Source organism: Indicator indicator, chromosome 9 (genome assembly GCF_027791375.1).
Source record: "Indicator indicator isolate 239-I01 chromosome 9, UM_Iind_1.1, whole genome shotgun sequence".
Lineage (NCBI taxonomy): Eukaryota > Metazoa > Chordata > Aves > Piciformes > Indicatoridae > Indicator > Indicator indicator.
The window spans coordinates 28,473,340-28,491,484 of record NC_072018.1 but is presented as its reverse complement, the minus strand read 5'-3'; the positions used below and the strand labels follow the sequence as shown (position 1 = coordinate 28,491,484).

At 64.3% G+C, this 18,145-nt stretch overlaps 3 protein-coding genes across 5 annotated transcripts; 2 read left to right on the top strand and 1 right to left on the bottom strand.

Moving 5' to 3' along the window:
* The first annotated feature begins 371 nt into the window (after nt 1–371).
* LOC128968784 (cGMP-dependent protein kinase 1-like) lies at nt 372–7,360 on the top strand. Its single transcript, XM_054383366.1, has 19 exons — nt 372–903; nt 1,787–1,976; nt 2,052–2,218; nt 2,545–2,658; nt 2,729–2,834; nt 3,275–3,338; nt 3,561–3,638; nt 3,962–4,050; nt 4,229–4,294; nt 4,374–4,421; nt 5,144–5,285; nt 5,511–5,641; nt 5,723–5,812; nt 5,900–6,041; nt 6,123–6,286; nt 6,376–6,492; nt 6,995–7,057; nt 7,129–7,204; nt 7,274–7,360. Exons 1-19 carry the CDS (start codon nt 372–374, stop codon nt 7,358–7,360), a joined length of 2,466 nt encoding a protein of 821 aa, XP_054239341.1.
* A 412-nt stretch (nt 7,361–7,772) lies between these two features.
* On the bottom strand, nt 7,773–14,605 carry EMILIN1 (elastin microfibril interfacer 1). Its single transcript, XM_054383757.1, has 8 exons — nt 14,433–14,605; nt 12,493–12,618; nt 11,489–11,697; nt 9,622–11,407; nt 9,074–9,195; nt 8,933–8,950; nt 8,454–8,588; nt 7,773–8,104 (listed from the first exon to the last, which is right to left on the bottom strand). The coding sequence occupies exons 1-8, from the start codon at nt 14,603–14,605 to the stop codon at nt 7,773–7,775; spliced, it is 2,901 nt and encodes a 966-aa protein (XP_054239732.1).
* Nucleotides 14,606–16,573: 1,968 nt separating this feature from the next.
* On the top strand, nt 16,574–17,621 carry OST4 (oligosaccharyltransferase complex subunit 4, non-catalytic). 3 transcript variants are annotated; one of them, XM_054383691.1, is made up of 3 exons: nt 16,574–16,612; nt 17,194–17,378; nt 17,457–17,621. In XM_054383691.1, the coding sequence occupies exon 2, from the start codon at nt 17,254–17,256 to the stop codon at nt 17,365–17,367; it is 114 nt and encodes a 37-aa protein (XP_054239666.1). In that variant the 5' UTR covers nt 16,574–16,612; nt 17,194–17,253; the 3' UTR covers nt 17,368–17,378; nt 17,457–17,621. The 3 variants fall into 3 exon arrangements, with proteins under 3 accessions (XP_054239666.1, XP_054239667.1, XP_054239665.1); XM_054383692.1 differs by having other exon boundaries at nt 16,580–16,612; nt 17,253–17,378; XM_054383690.1 differs by having other exon boundaries at nt 16,582–16,653.
* Nucleotides 17,622–18,145: the final 524 nt, after the last annotated feature.

Sequence of the window (18,145 nt, the reverse complement as noted above, 5' to 3'; positions counted from 1 at the left end):
TAGCAGCATGGACAGCTTGAGCAACCAGAGCATGGGATCCAAACAGTCAGGTTAAGATCACTTCAGTTCCCAACATCTGAAACAATTGAGAAAACAGATTCAAAACAACAGACAAGCCCCACGACTGCTGACTGGAGGCGGGCTCTGCACCTCGCTGGCAGCAGTATCGGAACGGAACAGGAGTGCTCGAGGGGCAGCGGCCTGGAGGAGACAGAAAGAACCCCGGCAGAATCCTGGGAACAGTTCGGGAGGGCCCTGGAAAAGTTCCTGCAGAAGCCCCAGAAGGATCCACATGGGCTGTCTCGGTCCGAGCCCCAGAAGTCCCGTAGCAGCGGTACCTGCTGACGGAGTTCCGGGCCGGTCCCTCCACCATGCTGATGCTGTCAGGCCCCGCGAACAAGGTCCGCTTCTCCCCTGCGGGACCAGAAGCGACCTCACGCTCCTCCGCTGCCACGTGCCCACTGCGCACCCCGCCGCTACCCCAGCCCTCCGCTGCCGCCTCCGACAAGCCCCGCCCCGACACCACGCCCCGCCGCCCAATCGCGGCCCGCCGCCGGGCCGCGCCCTCTGCACAGGGGCGAGGGAAGGGCGGGGCCGCGCTGCTCCTGAGCCGGAGGCCACGCCCACCCGCGCTCTCCCGCCCGCCTCGCGCGCGTGAGCGTGATCGCCACCGCCGGGAGCCGGCGCGTGCGTGGCGGCACGCGCTCCCTGCGCGCCCCCGACGGGAAAGCGGGCACGCGCGCCGCGGCCCCGGACGTCGTGAGCGCGTCACCGCGTTCACACCGTCCGTGCACAGAGACCCCCGTGTGTGTGCGCACACCCTACACACATCCCAGCTGCAGGGCGCAGGGCGGGCTGTAGGTTTCGGTTCAGGTCGGGTTGCAGACCCAGGTGCAGGTGCAGGTCAGGGTGCAGATCAGGGTGCAGGTTTGGGTGGAAGTCAGGGGCAGGTTTGGATGGAGGTCAGGGGCAGGTTTGGATGGAGGTCAGGGTGCACACAAAGGTGCAGGTGCAGGTCAGGGTGCAGATCAGGGTGCAGATCAGGGTGGAAGTCAGGGGCAGGTTTGGATGGGGGTCAGGGTGCACACAAAGGTGCAGGTGCAGGTCAGGGTGCAGATCAGGGTGCAGGTTTGGGTGGAAGTCAGGGGCAGGTTTGGATGGGGGTTAGGGTGCACACAAAGGTGCAGGTCAGGGTGCAGGTGCAGGTCGAGGTGCAGTAGGGCAAGCAGGCGCAGGTGTAGGGGTGGCACGTGCTGGGCAGGGCAGCCCGTGGGAGTGCCACCAAGCAGTCTAACGTGTCACCAGCAGCACGGGAGTGGGTGCAGTGGTACAGGTAGGCAACTGGGCATGGGTCACGCACCAGGGCTGAGCCCTCAGGGACCAGCAGCACCCCTGAGCCAGGGTGGCTGGGATGGGTCCCCACATTCTCATGCTGCGCTGGGGGCTGTGCCAAGGCTCTCGTGCTGGTGGCACAACCTTTGCACAGGGCAGGGTGTGCCCCAGCATGCTGCCGTGCAAGCCCACATCTGCTGTGCTGCAGGGCCATGGCCAGGGCAGCCCCAGCTGGCAGATGAGTGGGGCTGGGACCTCACCAGGGAACCCGCTGGGGATCCCATTTCCTGCACTGGGTCTGCTGGGCTACCAGGGCCAAAGATTTGGGGTGCAGTGGGGGCCAAGTATCCAGGATGAAAGAACCCTGGGTGTCCCTCACCATGCCATGGCCACCTGTGCCCTGGGGAGCATATCTGGGGGCTGCCATGTTGCTCACTGCCTGTGGCACCCCCAGAAGCAGGAATGGACAAGCAGCTGCGGGAGCTGCGGCTGCAGGAGGAGAGGGCCTTCCTGCAGAGCATGGCAAGGGAGGAGGACACCAAGCAGCCCCCTAGCTGGTGGGAGAGCCGGGCACCAGCCATCATCCCTGAGCCCCTTGCCAGTGATGCTGTGCTCTGTGTGCCCAACAGCCCCAAATTTCACAGGTAACCGGTGGGGACTGGGAGGGGCCAGTGGGCCAGTGCTGCCCTGTTCTTGTCCCCATGTCCCTGTGTTCGCAGGGATCTTGGCCTGATCACGGAGGCAGTGGCACGCAGCGAGTTTCTACAACACCTGGGAGAAAGCTGCCTTGAGGTCCTGGCCCAGAGCTTTGTAACTGTCCAGCACAGCCCTGGGGACACGGTGCTGGCTGAGGGCACTGAAGGCACCACCATGTATATTGTGGCAGGTGAGAGCACAGCAGTGCCACACACAGAGGTCATACAGCTAGGGCACATCTGTACAGGTGTGCTGTGGGCACGACTGTGTCTGTGCCCACACGTTCGTGTGTGTTGGGGTGATCTCACTGGCTGCATCTGCCACCTGTGCCCATGTGTGACAGGCTGCCACACACTCATGTGCTTGTGCACATCCACATGTGCCTGTGGTTGTCAGTTTAGCACACGTGCACCTGCATGTGCCCCCACTGCAGGGCACAAACGTGGGAGGCCAGCTGCTGCAGGGCAGCCTCGTGTTTGTGTGCCCACGTGTGCGTGATGTCACATCTCCCTGCAGAGGGGCAGCTCAGCGTGAGCCAGCGCGGCCACCAGCTCCGCACCCTGGGACCAGGGGAAGTGTTTGGGGAGCTGGCCATCCTCTACAACTGCAAGCGCACGGCCACCGTGCAGGGTAAAGGACCCCCCAGGCCCTGTGTTACACCCGGGCATGCCAGCACCCCACTGACACCCCTGTGCTGCAGCACTCAGCCCCGTGCGCCTCTGGGCCATCGACCGGCAGCGGTACCGGGCCATTGCCACCAGCAATGCCAAGCAGAGACAGGCCGAGATCCTGGGCTCCCTGCGGACGTGAGTGGGGCCTGGCACCTGCTGGCACCACCCTAGCACCCACCACTCCATGCCCCACACCCTGACCCCCTCCCTGGCGAGAGTGCTAACCCCTTCTCACCTAGAGAGTCCCCTCCCAGTCCCAGCCTTGTCCTCCAACTTCCCATCCCTGTTTTCATCTCATCCACATTCCTGTTCCCATCTGATCCCCCTTCCCATGCCCACCTCATCTCCATTCCTATGCCCACCACATCCTCATACCCATCCCTGTCCCCTTTCCCATTCCATATCTCATCCCTGTCACCATCCAGCCCTGTCCCCATCCACCTCTGTCCCCATCCTCGTTCCCACTTTCCTTCCCCATTCCATCTCCTCCCCAGCACAGTACCTTTCTCACCTGCTGGGCTGGGCTCTAGTGTGCAGGCAGGCCATGGAGCCCAGCTGGGCCCTCTCCCCTGCAGGGTGCATTGGCTGCAGGACCTCTCTGACAGCCATCTCTGCAAGCTGCTGGATGCCATGGAGGAGGTGGGTGGGCTCCCGGGAAGGGCCTCCCTAGCACAGATCCCCTGGAAACATCCCAGAGGGGCTGCATCCCATGGAGGGCCAGGCATGGACCTGGGGATATACCTGGGATAGCAGGTCTGGGACAGACTGCAGGGGGCTGCATGCCTTCCTGAAGCCCTTCTGCTCCCCTGCCTGCCCGTCTGATGCCTCCCTGCCTTCCTGTCCCATCTCCCATCCCCACAGTGCACCTTCAAGCCCGGTCACATCATTATTCATGAAGGTGATGAGGGGGAAAGCTTCTACATCATCCTGAAGGGTGAGGTGTGTGCAACGCTCCCTGAAACCTGGGGACCACACCCCAGTGGGAAGGGGCAAGGCTGTGCCCTGTGCCCCCCCCACTGCTCCCCCAGCTCCACTCAACCCTTAGATTCCATCCCATTCCCATGCATTCCCATCCCCTTCTTTTCTCTGTCCAATTACATTCCACTTCCATCCACATCCTCACCCCATCCTCATCCTATCCTATCCTATCTCATCCCATCCACATCTGCATCCCCATCCTTACCTCAGCCCCATCCCATCCTCATCTCCATCCCGTCCCAGCCTGTCCCATCTCACCCCATCCCGTCCTGTCCTGTACCCAGGTGCGGGTGACCCAGCGAGTGGATGGGCAAGAGAAGCTGCTCCGTGTCCTGGGTGCTGGGCAGCGCTTTGGGGAGCTCTCTCTGCTGCGGTAAGCTCTCAGCTGCCCCCCACCAGCCCCCTGTGCCAGCTGCCTTCCCTGGACCACCAGCCCAGTCCTAGCCACCTGGTTCCATGGCATTGGCCAGGCTGGGCTTGCTCTGGACATAGAGCTGGTTCCTGTGGCAGGGGGTCCTGCAGTGACAGCCCCTATGACCTCCTCTGTGCAGCAACAGCCCCCGCACAGCATCGTGCCAGGCCCAGGGACATGTCACCTGTGTCACCGTGGCCAAAGAGTGGGTGTGCTCTATGTTATCCCCCTGGCCTGTCCCTACCAGACACCCCCAGCCCCCTGACTCCTCCTCTACCCCACAGAGACTTCCTGGAGATCAGCCCCTATTGCCCTCCCCATCCTGCAGAGCTGTGAGTGTTGCCAGCCCTCTTGGGACCTCCAACCCATCAGGGCTCTGTGCAGAGACCCTCAACCCCAGGGGCAACCTCCAGCATGTGGGGGCTGTGCTGGCGGGGCACTGGGGTCCTGCTGGGCAGAGAGTGGGATGCCATGTGGGTGGGCATGGCCTGAAAGATCTGGGCTGGTGTCCGTGGAGTAGGGGACACCTTGTGTGCGGCTCTGTGGGTGTCCCCCCACCATGGACCACCTGGTTCCTGGTGCCACCCTTGAGTCTGGGTTGCCACTGATCCCCTCACCCTATGCCCATCCCTGGGGGGCTGCAGGGGGTGCCCAGGGGTGAGCAGGGACTGCACCACTGCCCCCACCTTCCGTCCACCTCCTTATCACTTCAGAAACATACCTGAAACAGAAGCACCAGCCTCAGAAGATCCTGAGAGGTCAGTGTGGGGATGAGCATGGGGATAGAGATGGGATGGGGATGTGGTTGAAGATAGGGATGAGGATGGGGAAGGGGATAGGGATGGGATGGGAAGCAATAGAGATGGGGATGGGATGGGAAGCAATAGGATGGGATGGGAAGCAATGGAGATGGGGATGGGATGGGGATGGGGGTCCTCAAGGTCCAACCGAGCGCTGTCCCTGGAGGGCAGTAGGGGAGTCTCAGGCTTTGTCCAGGCTGGGGGTCAACAGTCCCCCAGTGATGGTGCTGCAGGGCCGTGGTGTCCACCTGCAGGGGCTGCCGTTCCTCGAGCCTGGGGCAGCCACAAGCTGTGCCGCTGCAGCTGGAGGAGCTGGTGGCTGTGCGCTACCAGGAGGGGGAGCGGCAGGGCCAGTGCGTTGTCCTGGGCACCGGCAGCTTCGGACGGGTTGATCTGGTGAGAGCAAGGTGCCACACCCACACTCCCATCACCTGGTGCCCATCATACCATGGATGGCAGTGCCCATGCTGGTGTCCATTCCAGTGGTCTGAGCCCACTGCAGTGCCTATTCTGGTGCCTGTCCTGGTGCCTATCATGGTGCCCCCTTCAGTGCCCGTCCTGGTACCCACCCCAGTGCCCGTTGTGGTGCCCATCTCAGTGCCCACGGCTGCCCACACCTAGGTGCGGTGCCAGGAGCAGCTCTTCGCGCTGAAGCGGATCCGCAAGGACTGGGTGGTGCGGAAGCAGCAGCAGGAGCACGTGTGGACAGAACGGCGAGTGCTGGCAGGCAGCCGCAGCCCCTTTGTGGTAAGGTGAGCAGGGGGCTGTGGAGGGCATTGGGCAGGGCAGCCACCAGATGTGCCAAGGATCTGCCAACCCCTCATTGCCATCAGGCTTTTCAGTACGTTCCGGGACAGGCACTACGTCTATCTGCTGCTGGAGTTCTGCCAGGGCGGAGAACTGTGGACCAAGCTGCGTGAGATGTATGGAGCCAGGGTAGTGGTGCCAGGCCATACCATTCTGTGCCAGGCCATGCTTGTGCCATGCAACTGCTGTTTCCTGCCATGCAGGCGGTGCTTCGAGGAGCCAGTGGCTGTGTTCTGCTGTGCCTGCGTGGTTGAGGCCCTTGAGTACCTGCACAGCCATGGCATTGTCTACCGTGACCTGAAGCCTGAGAACCTCATGCTGGACCAGCGTGGCTATGTCAAGCTGGTACTGGGGCAGGTGTCAGGGAGGTGCCTATGGAGGGGGCAGTGGGCACTGGGGGGCCGTGCTGGCTGATGGTGTCTGCAGGTAGACTTCGGCTTTGCTAAGGAGCTGGGGCGGGGGGAGAAGACATTCTCCTTCTGTGGAACCCCCGAGTACCTGGCTCCTGAGATCCTGCGCCAGGAGGGCCACGACTTTGCCGTTGACTTCTGGATGCTGGGTGTGCTTGCCTTTGAGTTGCTGGTAGGCAGGTGAGTGGGCAGGGGATGCTAGAGCTGGCGAAGACCCCACCCCTGCACACATCTCCTCAGCAAGAACCTACCTGTCCCTGCCCCCGCAGGCCACCCTTCCACAGTGCTGACCCCCAGCAGATCTACAGCCGCATCTTGGATGGAGTATTCTCCTTCCCAGCCTTCCTTGGCGAGGCTGCCTGCTCCCTCATCAGCAAGCTCTGCAGGTGCCATGGGGTGGGCACAGCCTGGCTGGGTGCAGTGGGTACCCTGGGCAGCATCAAGGCACCATGGGAGGCATTTGCATGCCCTGGGTGCATCATTATACACCAGTATGTGTGGGGGCATGTGGGGTGTCCCTGGGTGCTTTGTTGCATCCTAGGACACATGGTGGGGTGCCCCCAGGGTCATCGTGCACCCCAGTGGTGGTGATGGTGGTGGGATGTGGGGTCCCCCTGGCCCGGCTGTTCCCCCCTGGCTGGGTGGCAGGGTTGGAGGGTCCCTGGGGGGTCCACCAGGTCTAGGACTTGTCGGTGTCATAGAGCAGGGCCCCGCTGAAGACAGTGAGGGGCTCATCGGGTGCATGGGCCAGGCACCCCTGGGTGGACCGTTACACCCCAATTTGTATGATAGGGGTCCCCTGGCAACATCCTGGTGCATATGGGGGTGGGGAGGCCCTGGGTGCATTGGAGTGCTGCCCCCACTCCCTGGCCCGTCCATCCCTTGCAGGCGTCGCCCAGGACAGCGCTTGGGGAACACGGCCAGCGGCATCCGCGGCATCAAGAAGCACAGGTGAGAGGAAGGTGGGAGAGGGGGAGGCCCTGCTGCCCGCCCTGGGCCCTTCTGCAGCCTCCCTTTCCCAGATGGTTCGGTGCCCTGAAGTGGAGGAAGCTCTTGCTGGGGCAGCTGGAGGCACCCACCCTGTGCCTCATCAAGGAGGTGATGTGGGGGCTCAAGGGGTTTAGTGGGAGGGGAAGAGGGGCCAGCTCTGAGGCCATGCCCCCACAGGGACCGCCCTATGTCAACTTCAAGCGCTACTCAGTGGACTTGACACCAGTGGAGGACGAGTTCTCAGGCTGGGACGAGGACTTCTGATGGCAGCAGGACCTCTGTGCCCACAGTGGGACCCCTAGGCTGTGCCCTCTGCCCAGCAGGCCGATGCCAGGGGCTGCCCTGAGGCCTCTCGCTCTCTGGGATGAGGTCTGGGGCTGCCCTATGGCAATAAATCATGGGGCTGTCCCCAGGTGCAGGGAGGAGCCGGAGCCGCAGGTACAAAACCCGGTGCCGCATCTTTATTTGGTGGGGGGTAGTGGGCAGACAGGGGTGGTGTGGGGAGGCTGGGGTGGGCAGTGCGGGGCAGGGGTGCCTGGCATCGGGGGAGTGAGGGGTACTGATAAATAACGGGGTTGTGGTGGGACGCCCCACCGGGGTGTGGGGTCCCCCTGGCCCGGCTGTTCCCCCCTGGCTGGGTGGCAGGGTTGGAGGGTCCCTGGGGGCTCCACCAGCTCTAGGGCTCGTCAGTGTCGTAGAGCAGGGCCCCGCTGAAGACAGTGAGGGGCTCGTCGGGTGCATGGGCCAGGCGCCCCGACACCAGGTCTACACAGAGGGTCTCGCCGGCAGCGAGCGGCAACAGGAGGCTGAAGACACCGAGGGCACCAGGGCTGGGCCCCATGGCCGCCACCGGCTCCTTCTCCAGCCCCTCGGGCTGGAAACCGGCTGAATCCAGGCGGGCAATGCCCTGGTTGGAGCGCGACAGCACAGCCTCCAGCTTCTCGCCCTTGTGCCCCGTCAGCACTGCACTCACCAGGTACCGCCCGGTCACCGGCACCGTGAATGTGCCTGTGGTGGACACAGGTGTCAGTGCCAGCCCTGGCTCTAGGGACCCTCAACAGGCTCTGCAAACCTCACGCTCCTCCACAGCACCCTAGTGCACAGTACCCACTGAGGAGCCCCCATCCCATTGCCCTTCATCACACTCCAGGGTCACAATTCATCCATGACCATGCAGCCTTGATCCACCCCACAGTCCCCAGTGCCAGCCCCCATCCTGACCCACAGCCCCCACTGCACCCTCTCCATCAGCCTCACAGAATCCACTGCAATGCCATCCCACCCCACAGCCCCATGACAACCCACAGTCCCTTCTGCCCTGCCCCGCCTCCCCCGTGGCCATGCTGCAGATGCTCACCAGTCTCAGGGTCATAGGCTCCACCATCGTTGAGCAGGACTTGGTCAAAGGGGACAGTGCCTGGTTCCGTGTGCTGGGTGCTCAGGGCAGCCGAGAAGGCGACGCGGGGCACAGAGCCTGGCTCCCCCACCTCACCTGAGCACCATGTCAAGACAAGGCACCCCACCCTAGTACCCCTTGCTCCCCACCAGTACCCACAGCCCAGCAGCCACAGCCCCTTACCCCCCCACCCCATACCAGCCCCACTGCTATGTCCACACCCCCTGCCCTTAACCACATACCCATGCCCCCACCTCCTGCTCCCCTTGCCTCAGCACACACACCCTCAGCTGCCACTGCAAACACTCAGACCCTCACCCCAAGACCATAAGCACTCCAGGCCCCTTCATCCCCCAGCCCCTCAACCTCCCACATGACCTTCAGCCACCCAAGCCCACTCCCTGTTCTCTCATGGCTCTCCCTAAACCCCCCAGTCCTACCTCTCTCTCCAGGCAGCCCTAGAATAGAAGGGGAGGAGAGGGGCTGCAGAGCTGGCATAGGGCAGGACCCCCAGTGCACAGGGTCCAGCTATGCCAGCATTGCCCCACTGTGGGGATGGGGCCCCGGGAATTGCTCCTTACCTGGGGGGCCCATGGGGCCTTGTTCTCCATCCTTTCCAGGTGGCCCAGTAGGGCCAGGGGGACCCATCTCACCCCTGGGGCCAGCAGGGCCAGGAGGGCCTGGAGGGAGGATGGGGTTAGAGCTGCCCCAGCCCCACAGCACTTCCCCTCACCCTCAGCTCCACACTCCCATGGCTTGTGTCCTCACATCCCCATGCCTTGAGCCCCCATGTTGTCATGATTTGGATGCCCATGTCCCCACACCCCAATTCCTTACTCTATGGTGACCCATGTCATCATGTTCCCATAGCTTTGCCATTGTCCCTAAGCACCATACCTGCAGCTCTGTGCCACTCAGCTCTGTCTTGGTGCCCCATGCCCATGTGTCCCCACATCCTCACGCCTCCACCATTGTCCTCAAGTACTGTCCCCCCAGCAACCCTTCTGATGCCTTGTGTCTCTGTGTCCCTATGTTTCCACACCTTCACCATTGTCCCCAAGCACCTCCAGCCCTCTTCTGATGCCCCACGTCCCCAAGTCCTCATGTTCCCAAGTCCTCATGTCCCCACACACCGGTGAGGTCTGCTTGTCCCAGGCGCAGGAGCTCGTCACGCAGTTGCTGCAGGCTAGCATTGAGGGCCCCGACGCGTCGCGGGAGCTGGGCTTCCAGCACCTTCTCCATCACGGCAGCATTGGTGCGACCTGTGCTGTTCAGCTCCCGTACTGCACCCCACAGCCCGGCCACATGCCGGCTCAGCCCATCACGGACACCCCGCAGCCCGTCAGACACAGCCTCCAGCTGCTCACAGACTCCCTCCAGCTTGGCCAGCCGCGGCTCCAGGCCAGCCGGGCAGCCCTCTGCCTGTCGCACCAGTTCCCGCACCAGCGCCTCCAGCCGCTCCTCGCTCTCAGCCTGCCGCTCTGCCGCTGCCGCCGCTGCTGTGTCCAGCTCGGTCACGATGCGGTCAATGATGGTGTCCAGGTGCCGCTGCCGAGCGTCCTGCTCATCCAGGGCATCTTCCAGCCCCTGCACCGTGGCATTCAGCCTGGCAAAGGCGAGCAGAGCACCTGAGAGCTCGCCCCGCAGCCCCTGCAGCTCCAAGGACGAGGTGCCCCCGAAGGTGCTGAACCCGTCAAGTGGAGGCTCAGGCTCTAGTTCCGGCTCAGCATGGCCAGGCTGGGGCGAATGGCATGCGACAGTGCAGGCGTCCACTCCAGCCCGCAGCTGCTCCAGCTCTTGGGGTGACAGCGGGGTGCAGGACTGGGGACAGAGGTCACCACTTGACCCCCCCAGCTTGGCCTCCAGTTGCCCCGTCCGGTTACGGAGCTGCGCCAGCTCCTCTGCCAGAGACCCCTCTACTTCCAGCTGCCCCTCCAGCCGCCCCAAGGCTTCCCCCTGTGCCCCCAGCAACTCCCGCAGTCCTCCAAGAGTCCCGGCCACCCCATCCCCACCAGCCCCCAGGTCCCGAAGCTGACCCTCGGCGTCCTGCAGCCGCTGCTCCAGCTGCTGCAGGATGGGACCAAGCTGCCCAGCCCAAGGATCTTGTGGTTCTGGGCAGGGCTGGCCACAGCGAGCCACCAGCCCCTCCAGTTCGTCCAGGCGGGCACCATGCTTGGCCCCGCTGGCTACCAGCCCCTCCATCACCCGGCTCAGGTTGGCCAGGTATGCTGGCATCCCACTATGCCGACCCTCCGGCTCCAGGGGCCACGGGCCGGCACGAGAGGCATTCAGCCGCCCTTCAAGCTCTGCCAACCGCCGAGCGAGCACCGGGCCCTGCCCACCGCGCCCCGCAGCTGCCGCAGGCAGCCCCTCGATACGTCGCTCCAGCTCGGCCAGCCGCCGGTGCAGCTCAGCGTCCGGGGGCGGGGGGGCAGCAGGGGCCAGGCGGCTGCTCAGGCTGCTGATGTGCCGCTGCACCGTCTCCACCGCATCCCGGTTGCGCTGGTCCACCGAGCCCACCAGCTTCTCCAGCGCCCTCATGCGCTCCCTGTCCTCGGCCGCCTGACGCCGCAGCCCCTCAGTGCCAGCCGTACACGCAGCACAGGTCTCCTGCAGCCGTCGCTCCAGCTCCCGCAGCGCCGGGCCCGACGGCAGTACTGGGCTTTCCCGACTGTTCTCCTGACGTCGCAGGCGGGTCTCCAGCTCCTCCAGCCGCCGCTGGACGTGGCTCAGAGCCTCCCGCACCTCGACTGGGGCAGCTGCATCAGCTGGCTGCTCGCCCTCAAAGCCAGCGGCCGGCGCCCGGTGCGGGTGCTCCGGCACCAGCTCCTGCCCAGCACGCAGCTCCTCCACCTGCTCGCTTAGCCGCCGCACCTGCTCCTCCAGCCGCCGCACCTTCTCGGCATCACCACCACCTGCCACCGCACCGGCAGGGTCACGGTCATGTTGGGGACACCCCGCGAGCTTGCGTTCCCCACCCTGTCCCCTGACATTACCTTCGCCCCCCAGGCCACTGAGGGGGTTGCCGAAGCCAGAGAGTGTAGGACGGCCAGGCTGAGGCCGGGGGTGGCTGGTGGGCTGGGGGGGTGCTGGTGCTGGCCCCTCCATGCAGTCCTCACCTGAGTAGCCCTGGCAGCAGCGCCAGGCCAGCTCTGACACTGTCCGCTGTGACACCCTGTAGCGGGGCCGCAGGAAAGTGCGGTACCTGCAGGCACAGGAAACGCTGGCTCAGTGAGGGGGAATATGGGAGCCCCTGGTTGGAGCACTGGGTGGAGGTTCCAGGTGTGGGGAGTGGGCCTGATCATGGGGCAGCAGTGGTGGTGGGGGTGAAAGAGCCTTGCCCACAATGAGCCCTCTGCTCACACTCAACTCCGGGCCCACAGCCAGTTTCCTGCCTGCAATCAATTCCCTGATTGCATGCAGCCCCCTATCTACAACAAGCCCACTGCCCACACTCAGCCCCCTGCCTGCACCCAGGCCTCTGCCCATGTTCTCTGCCTGCAGGTCCCCACTCAGACTGTGACAGTGTCACCAGTTCCAGGTGTGTGCAAAAGCATCAGGCAGCAGGTCAGAGCTGTGCACCTGGGAGCAACCCTAAATACGGGCTGCAGTCTGGTCATAGTCTTTCAGAGCCCTGGCCTGTGCCTGACTTCTTGCTCAACCATCAGTAGCTGGGGGGTGCTGCTCTTGCCTGGCCCCCCAACCCTATCACCAGCTGGTGAGCCACTGGCATGGAGACCTGCTTTGCGCACAGAGTGTACCAGGTGTGTTGGGGGTCCTAGCATGCGCCTGGGCAGGGACTGCCAGCCAGCAGTGGTGAGGGCTGATCCCCCCACCCCCACCCCTCCGCCACTGCTCGAGGCCATCCGGCTCTTGTGAAAAAGTAAACACGACCCTGGGGTGGATAAACACCAGCAGTGGAGGAGATGGGACCATGGCCAGAGCCAGCTCTGTGCAAGCTCCTCCAGCCCTCAGAGTCCCCCAGCCCATCCCTACTCACGCCAGGACACGGGGGCATTGGAGCTGCCCCCAGGCACAGGGCTGGTAATCTGGCTTGACAAAGCTCTCCACGCCGTCCTCCACCACACAGCTCACACTGCGTGTCACCACGTAGGCACACCAGTTCCTGCAGGAAAGGGTCAGGATGCCCAGCTGGTACACAGTGGCCATCCCCTGTCTTGGACCAGGCATCATCCTGGTACACATCCAGCATCATATGGCTCACAGGCATCCCCCAGAATGCACTCATCATCATCCTGGCACACACTGAACATCCCCTGGCACACATCAGGCATCATTAACCTCAGAGGCATCCCCTGGTACACATCTGGCACCCCATGAACATGCTTAGCATCATTCCAGCACACAGTGGACATCCCCTGGCATACATATCATCTTGATATGCACCAGGCATCCCCCCAGCACACACTGGGCATCATCTTGGCTTATGCCTGGCATCTCTGTCTTCACACCTGGCATCCTTTGGCACACACCAGGCATTGTCCTGCCATTCGTCCAGCATCCCCTGCCCCAGGCATCTCCCAGCACACACCAGCCCCCCCCCCAGCTGTCCCCACACTCGCCTAGCCGGCCCCACCAGTAGCAGCCGTCACGGCCCAGCGCTGCGGTTTAATGAGCCGGATCCTGCCCCACGCCGGAGCCCTTTCCTCCCTGCCCAGCCCCGCAGGCTGCAGGGACTCCAGCTCCATGATGTAGGACCCCAGCCCAGTCCTACAGGCTGCAGGGACCCCGGCAGAGCCTTATATGGTCCGAGCCCACAGCTCAGCCCCGTACCCAGCCCCCGAGCAGCCCCACAGCAAGCAGCTCCCGGGCAGCCCCCCCGGGACCGGCCCCGGTCCCCCTGGCGGTTACTGGGCTGCGGTGGGGCGCGGAGCCGCGGCCGGTTCCCGTCAACCCGGCTGGTTCCCCTCAGCTCCGGCTGGATTCCAGCTCCTCCCCGGGGGCCGCCGGGAATTCCTGAGCCGACCAACGGCCCCCCCTCGCCTCCCCCTTCCCATTCCTTTCCCTTCCCGGCCTCACTGTACCCCATCAGCCCCACACCCGCGGGACTCTGGGACCACCCGGGCTGCCCTAGGGTCCCCCAGCACTTAGCACTGAGGATGCCCCAGTTCCAAAGATGGGATAGGAACGGGGATGTGGGATATGGGATGAGACAGGAATCTTCCTGAAAGGGCAGGGCATGAGGACAGCCCCGTGCCCCCTTGAGCACTGGGAGGGGCCGCTGTGCACTCCAGCCTGTGGGGAAACCCCGTTATGCCCCCAAAGAAGGTAAACCATGTCCATGCCCTACTGCGGGGCTACGCTGGGGGTGCCTGAGCCGCGTCCACCTTTTCCAGGCAGCCCCACAGTACCAATTGTCAGTCCTCAGCATAGCATAGGCAGAGATGGAGACAGGGTGGGTCTGGGCCCCTTGTCCTGTCCCAGACAGCACAAGTGTGTGGATGCCGAGGCAGGACCAGCCCCAGGATCCATGGCACCCCTACGCTGGAGTTGATGGGGCGCCCGCTCCCCCATGCCTGGGTCTCACATCTGCCTCTGTGGGCCCCCAGGTCCAACTCCTCCACATGCCCTCAGCCCTTTGCAGACCCCCCCCGCCCCGTCCCGTGTCCTCCACGTGCACCCCCTGCCCACGCCCACCAGCTGCCTGCGCCGGGGACAGCGGGTGAGGGAGGGATAGAGCAGCCTCCATGAGGTGGGGGGAGCCCCCAGCATCCGGCATGGCAGCACCCAGCAGGGATAGGAGCCGCTGCCCCTTGCCGCATACCCCAAGCTGGATGTTGCACGTGTTGGTACCTAGCCAGTCCCAGGGGCATCAAGCTGGACGGCTGACCCCTACTGCCCCCCGACAGCGGGAGAAGGCAGTACTTCCCCAGGTGCCTGTGTCCCCTCCCGACATGTCCCGGCGGTCACAGCTCCTACCTGTGCTGGCTGGCGACCCGGGCACCACTGTGGGCCGCGGCGGGGCCCTGCGGGGCTGTGGCCTGACCGACACCAAGCGAGGTGGCCCCCCTGGTGTAGAGGCTGTACCTGGAGGGAAAGTTGACGGCCAGGGCTTGGGCGGCCAGGAGGCACGGCCAGAGCCAGGGGGCCATGCTGAGCAGACAGCTCGGCACAGCGTGGCGCGGCTCGGTTTGGCACAGCACGGCACAGCTCAGCGTGGCACGGCGTGGCTCGGCAGTCACGGCCCAGCTCAGGAGCTCATGGCGCGTCCCGTCGCGGCTCCGTCCGTCCCTCCTGGCTCTGTGCCGCCGAGCACGGCTCGGCTCAACTCAGCTCGGCACGGCGGTTCTGCCCTCCCCTTGGCCGCGCCTCGGCCAGCCCCTTGCCTCCAGAGCCGCCCCGGTGCTGCCCACCGACGACAACCACGATACCGGGGTCCCAGGGGCCCCCTGTTTCCTCCTCGTCGCAGCCCCCGGCGCATCCCGACTTCTGCTGGGCACCACAGCCCCCGCCGGCCCCCGCCACCGCAGCTGCCTGCACATCTGCTTCTCGTTAGGCCCGGCCGCGGCGAGGCCGGGCAGGAGGAACGGGGGTAGCCAGAGAGGCCGGGCAGGGGGCCAGGGCTGAGGCAGCCAGCACTGTCAGTGCTACCACCACAGTCACTGTTGTGCACCACACAGCCATGGCATCACACAACACCCTGCACCTCACACAGTGATACACAACACCCTGCTCCTAGCACAGCTACACCATCACACGACACCCTGCACCTAGCACAGTGATACACAACACCCTGCTCCTAGCACGGCTACACCATCATACAACACCCTGCACCTCACACAGTGACACACAATACCCTGCTCCTAGCACAGCTACACCATCATACAACACCCTACACCTCACACAGTGACACACAACACCCTGCTTTTTGCACACCATCACACAACACCCTGCACCTTGCACAGGTGACACAGCACCAGGCTCCTTGCATGGCTACACCATCACACAACAGCCATCTCCTTGCAGTCTCATACAACACCCTGCTCTTTGCACAGTCACCGGGACCAGGTGGTGACACAGTAGCTGCCCTGCCACAGCCCTGGGCTTGCAGTGACACTATGGCTTTCCCCAGATCACAAATGATGTAGCAGTCTCCTGGTGACATCATGCCTTGGCCCCAGCCCCGGGGTGACATCATGGCCTGGCAGAGCAGCGCGGGAACCCACTGCTCTCTGGGGCTCATCGTAGGCAGGTTAAGCACAAACAGCTGCCGGCAGCTGGGCAGCTGAAGGGTGTGGGGGATGGTGGGATGGGGACACAGGGGACCCCAGCCACAACCGGGAAGGGAATGTGGAAGCTGAGGCCTCATCCTCTAGAGACACAGCCCTGTTCCCAGCACAGCTCGGGGGTGCTGGGCATGGGGACCCCGGGGTGGAGTGGAAGTGCAGGACCCCTAGAGCAGACTCGCTCCTGGGACCCCACCCAGGCTGTGGTTCCCAGTACAGAATAGCAGGGTTCAGTGCATCCCTACATTACCCCGTACATCCCAACACAGTTCACAAGCAGCCCAGTCCATCCCAACACAGCTTCTCTTGGCCCAGTACACCCCAGCAGGCACATCCCACTCCCACTAGCTATAATTAGCCACGGCCGCGCTGAGACCCCACCCCTGGCTCGCCGCAGCCCCGCCCCCAGTCCCACACCAGGCCTTGTATGGAGGCGGCGGCGGCCGAAGGGGCCCGGGGAAGACGACGGCGGGGGGGGGAGGGGGCGCGGGGGTATGCTGCGGCTTCAGGTCTTCCCCTCTTGAGGACAGAGAGAGGGACCGGATCGGGCAGGGCGCTCCCGGTTGGGGGGTTCCCTAGGGGCTGCCCCGGCCCCTGCCACAGGGTGAGCCGGGCCGTGACGTCACTGCGGGGCTGGGGCCAGCAGCTGTGACGTCACCGCAGCCCCGGGGCTGGGATGTCACCGAGCCTGAGTGATGAGAGCCCTTACAAAGGGGCTAGGCAGCCCTCACATCACGACGTGGCCGGGAGCACGCCGTGACGTCACGGCGGAGCCTGCAGCGGGATGCAAGCAGCCGAGGTGCTGCGAGGCCCCGCCCCGGAAGTGGCGCGCGGCTCTAGGAGACGTGTCGGCAACGGCAGGACGGGCAGCGCGTGAGGCCCGCGGGAAAGGGCTTGTCCTGGGGTCTCCGCGGGTCAGGGGGCGTTCGGGGCGGGCGGCGGGAGGGGCTACGGAGGGGTCTGGGCCCGCGGTGGGGTCCCGATTGTGGGTGCTGGGGGGCCCAGCCCTGGGTGGGCGATAGCAGAGGGTCGTGACCAGGGAGCTGCGGGTGGGAAGGGGCTCGGGAGTGTCGTGTCCTGTCCGGGGATCGGACGGCCTAGCGGGAGTAGGGGTCCCTGGGGCCAGGGGTGCTGGTGCTTTTGAAGGGCCGTGGGGGGGGGGGACAAGGGCTTGCCCTGGGCGAAGGGTAGCAGGGCGGGGGCAAACAGGGTAGCGGGAGGGTCTTGTCCTGGCGCTGCAGAGTGGGAAGGGGCTCGCGGGGTTCACGTGCTGTGACAGGGGGGTCCCGTCCGGCCTCGGGTGCCAGTCCTGACCGTTTTGGGGTCCTGACCTGGGTGGGAGTTACCGGGGAAGTCCCGCCCTAGGACTCGGGGTGAAGCAGGGGACAGGGGCTGACCCCATGGGAGATGGCCTAGGCAGAAGCGAGGTCCAGATGTCCCATTCCAATGTGCAGTTCACAGCCAGGCTTGGGGCTGGTGGTACTGGTGGGCTGTGAGCACATCCCCCCGGCAGGATGATCACAGACGTGCAGCTCGCCATTTTTGCCAACATGCTGGGGGTGTCGCTCTTCCTCCTTGTTGTCCTCTACCACTATGTGGCTGTCAACAACCCCAAGAAGCAGGAGTGAGGTGACATGAGGTGAGGCACTGGCACCCACGACCAACACCCACACCAGCACTGCGCCAGCACCCCCACTCATCCCTCTGCTCCCAACAGGGCTGAGTTGCACTGCACCGTGACACAGTGGCCATGGAGGAACAGGGACCATCCAAACACAGCCTGGAGCCCTGCAGTAGCAGTATGGTTGCTGCAGTGAGGCAAGATGCTGAGCTTCTTCCAAACCAACTTTAACATAAACATGACGATACCGGATAAAACCATGTGATGAAGAAATCTCTGCTGCCCACCACTGAGTCCCTCCACTGGTCCCACGGGGAGAAGCAGGGCCATCCAGGGCCAGGAGCTGGTCATTGGTGGGGAGCTGTCACTGTGGCCAGCTGTGGTCAGGCATGTGAGCCAGCACCAGAGGTGGCAGTGGCTGCAGCTGGGTGTAAGGACAGCATTGGGCTGTGCCAGGAGTGGGCTTTGCACTGGTGCTGCTTTGGCTTGGGGGTTCTTGGCCCTGCCCCAAGCACCAGTGTGGCCCATGGTGCCACCTGGTGAGTGCCAGTGGCTGTAGTCAGGCCTCAGTGCAGAAGGAGAGGAGGTGCCGGTAGGAGCTGAGCGAAGCAGGGCCTGTGGCTTGGCCTGGTGGGTGCTGTGGTAGGGGACAACAAGGTAGAGAGGGGCTGCAGACATAGGGACCAAGATAGAGGGACTGGAGCCCCCTTCCCAGTGCCACAGCCCCTGCCCAAGCAGATGGCAGAGCAAAGTGGCAGCCCCACAACACCACAGGGCCATACCTG

Excerpts from the sequence above, each read along its gene's own strand:
- LOC128968784 (XM_054383366.1), top strand. The coding sequence starts at position 372 with ATGCTGATGCTGTCAGGCCCCGCGAACAAGGTCCGCTTCTCCCCTGCG. Across the intron at positions 2,835-3,274 it reads ATCCTGGGCTCCCTGCGGAC|GGTGCATTGGCTGCAGGACC; the intron begins GTGAGTGGGGCC and ends TCTCCCCTGCAG. Across the intron at positions 6,287-6,375 it reads TTTGAGTTGCTGGTAGGCAG|GCCACCCTTCCACAGTGCTG; the intron begins GTGAGTGGGCAG and ends CTGCCCCCGCAG.
- OST4 (XM_054383691.1), top strand. The coding sequence starts at position 17,254 with ATGATCACAGACGTGCAGCTCGCCATTTTTGCCAACATGCTGGGGGTG.
- EMILIN1 (XM_054383757.1), bottom strand. The coding sequence starts at position 14,605 with ATGGCCCCCTGGCTCTGGCCGTGCCTCCTGGCCGCCCAAGCCCTGGCC. Across the intron at positions 11,698-12,492 it reads CAATGCCCCCGTGTCCTGGC|GTACCGCACTTTCCTGCGGC; the intron begins GTGAGTAGGGAT and ends CTGTGCCTGCAG. Across the intron at positions 8,105-8,453 it reads AGCCTATGACCCTGAGACTG|GCACATTCACGGTGCCGGTG; the intron begins GTGAGCATCTGC and ends TGTCCACCACAG.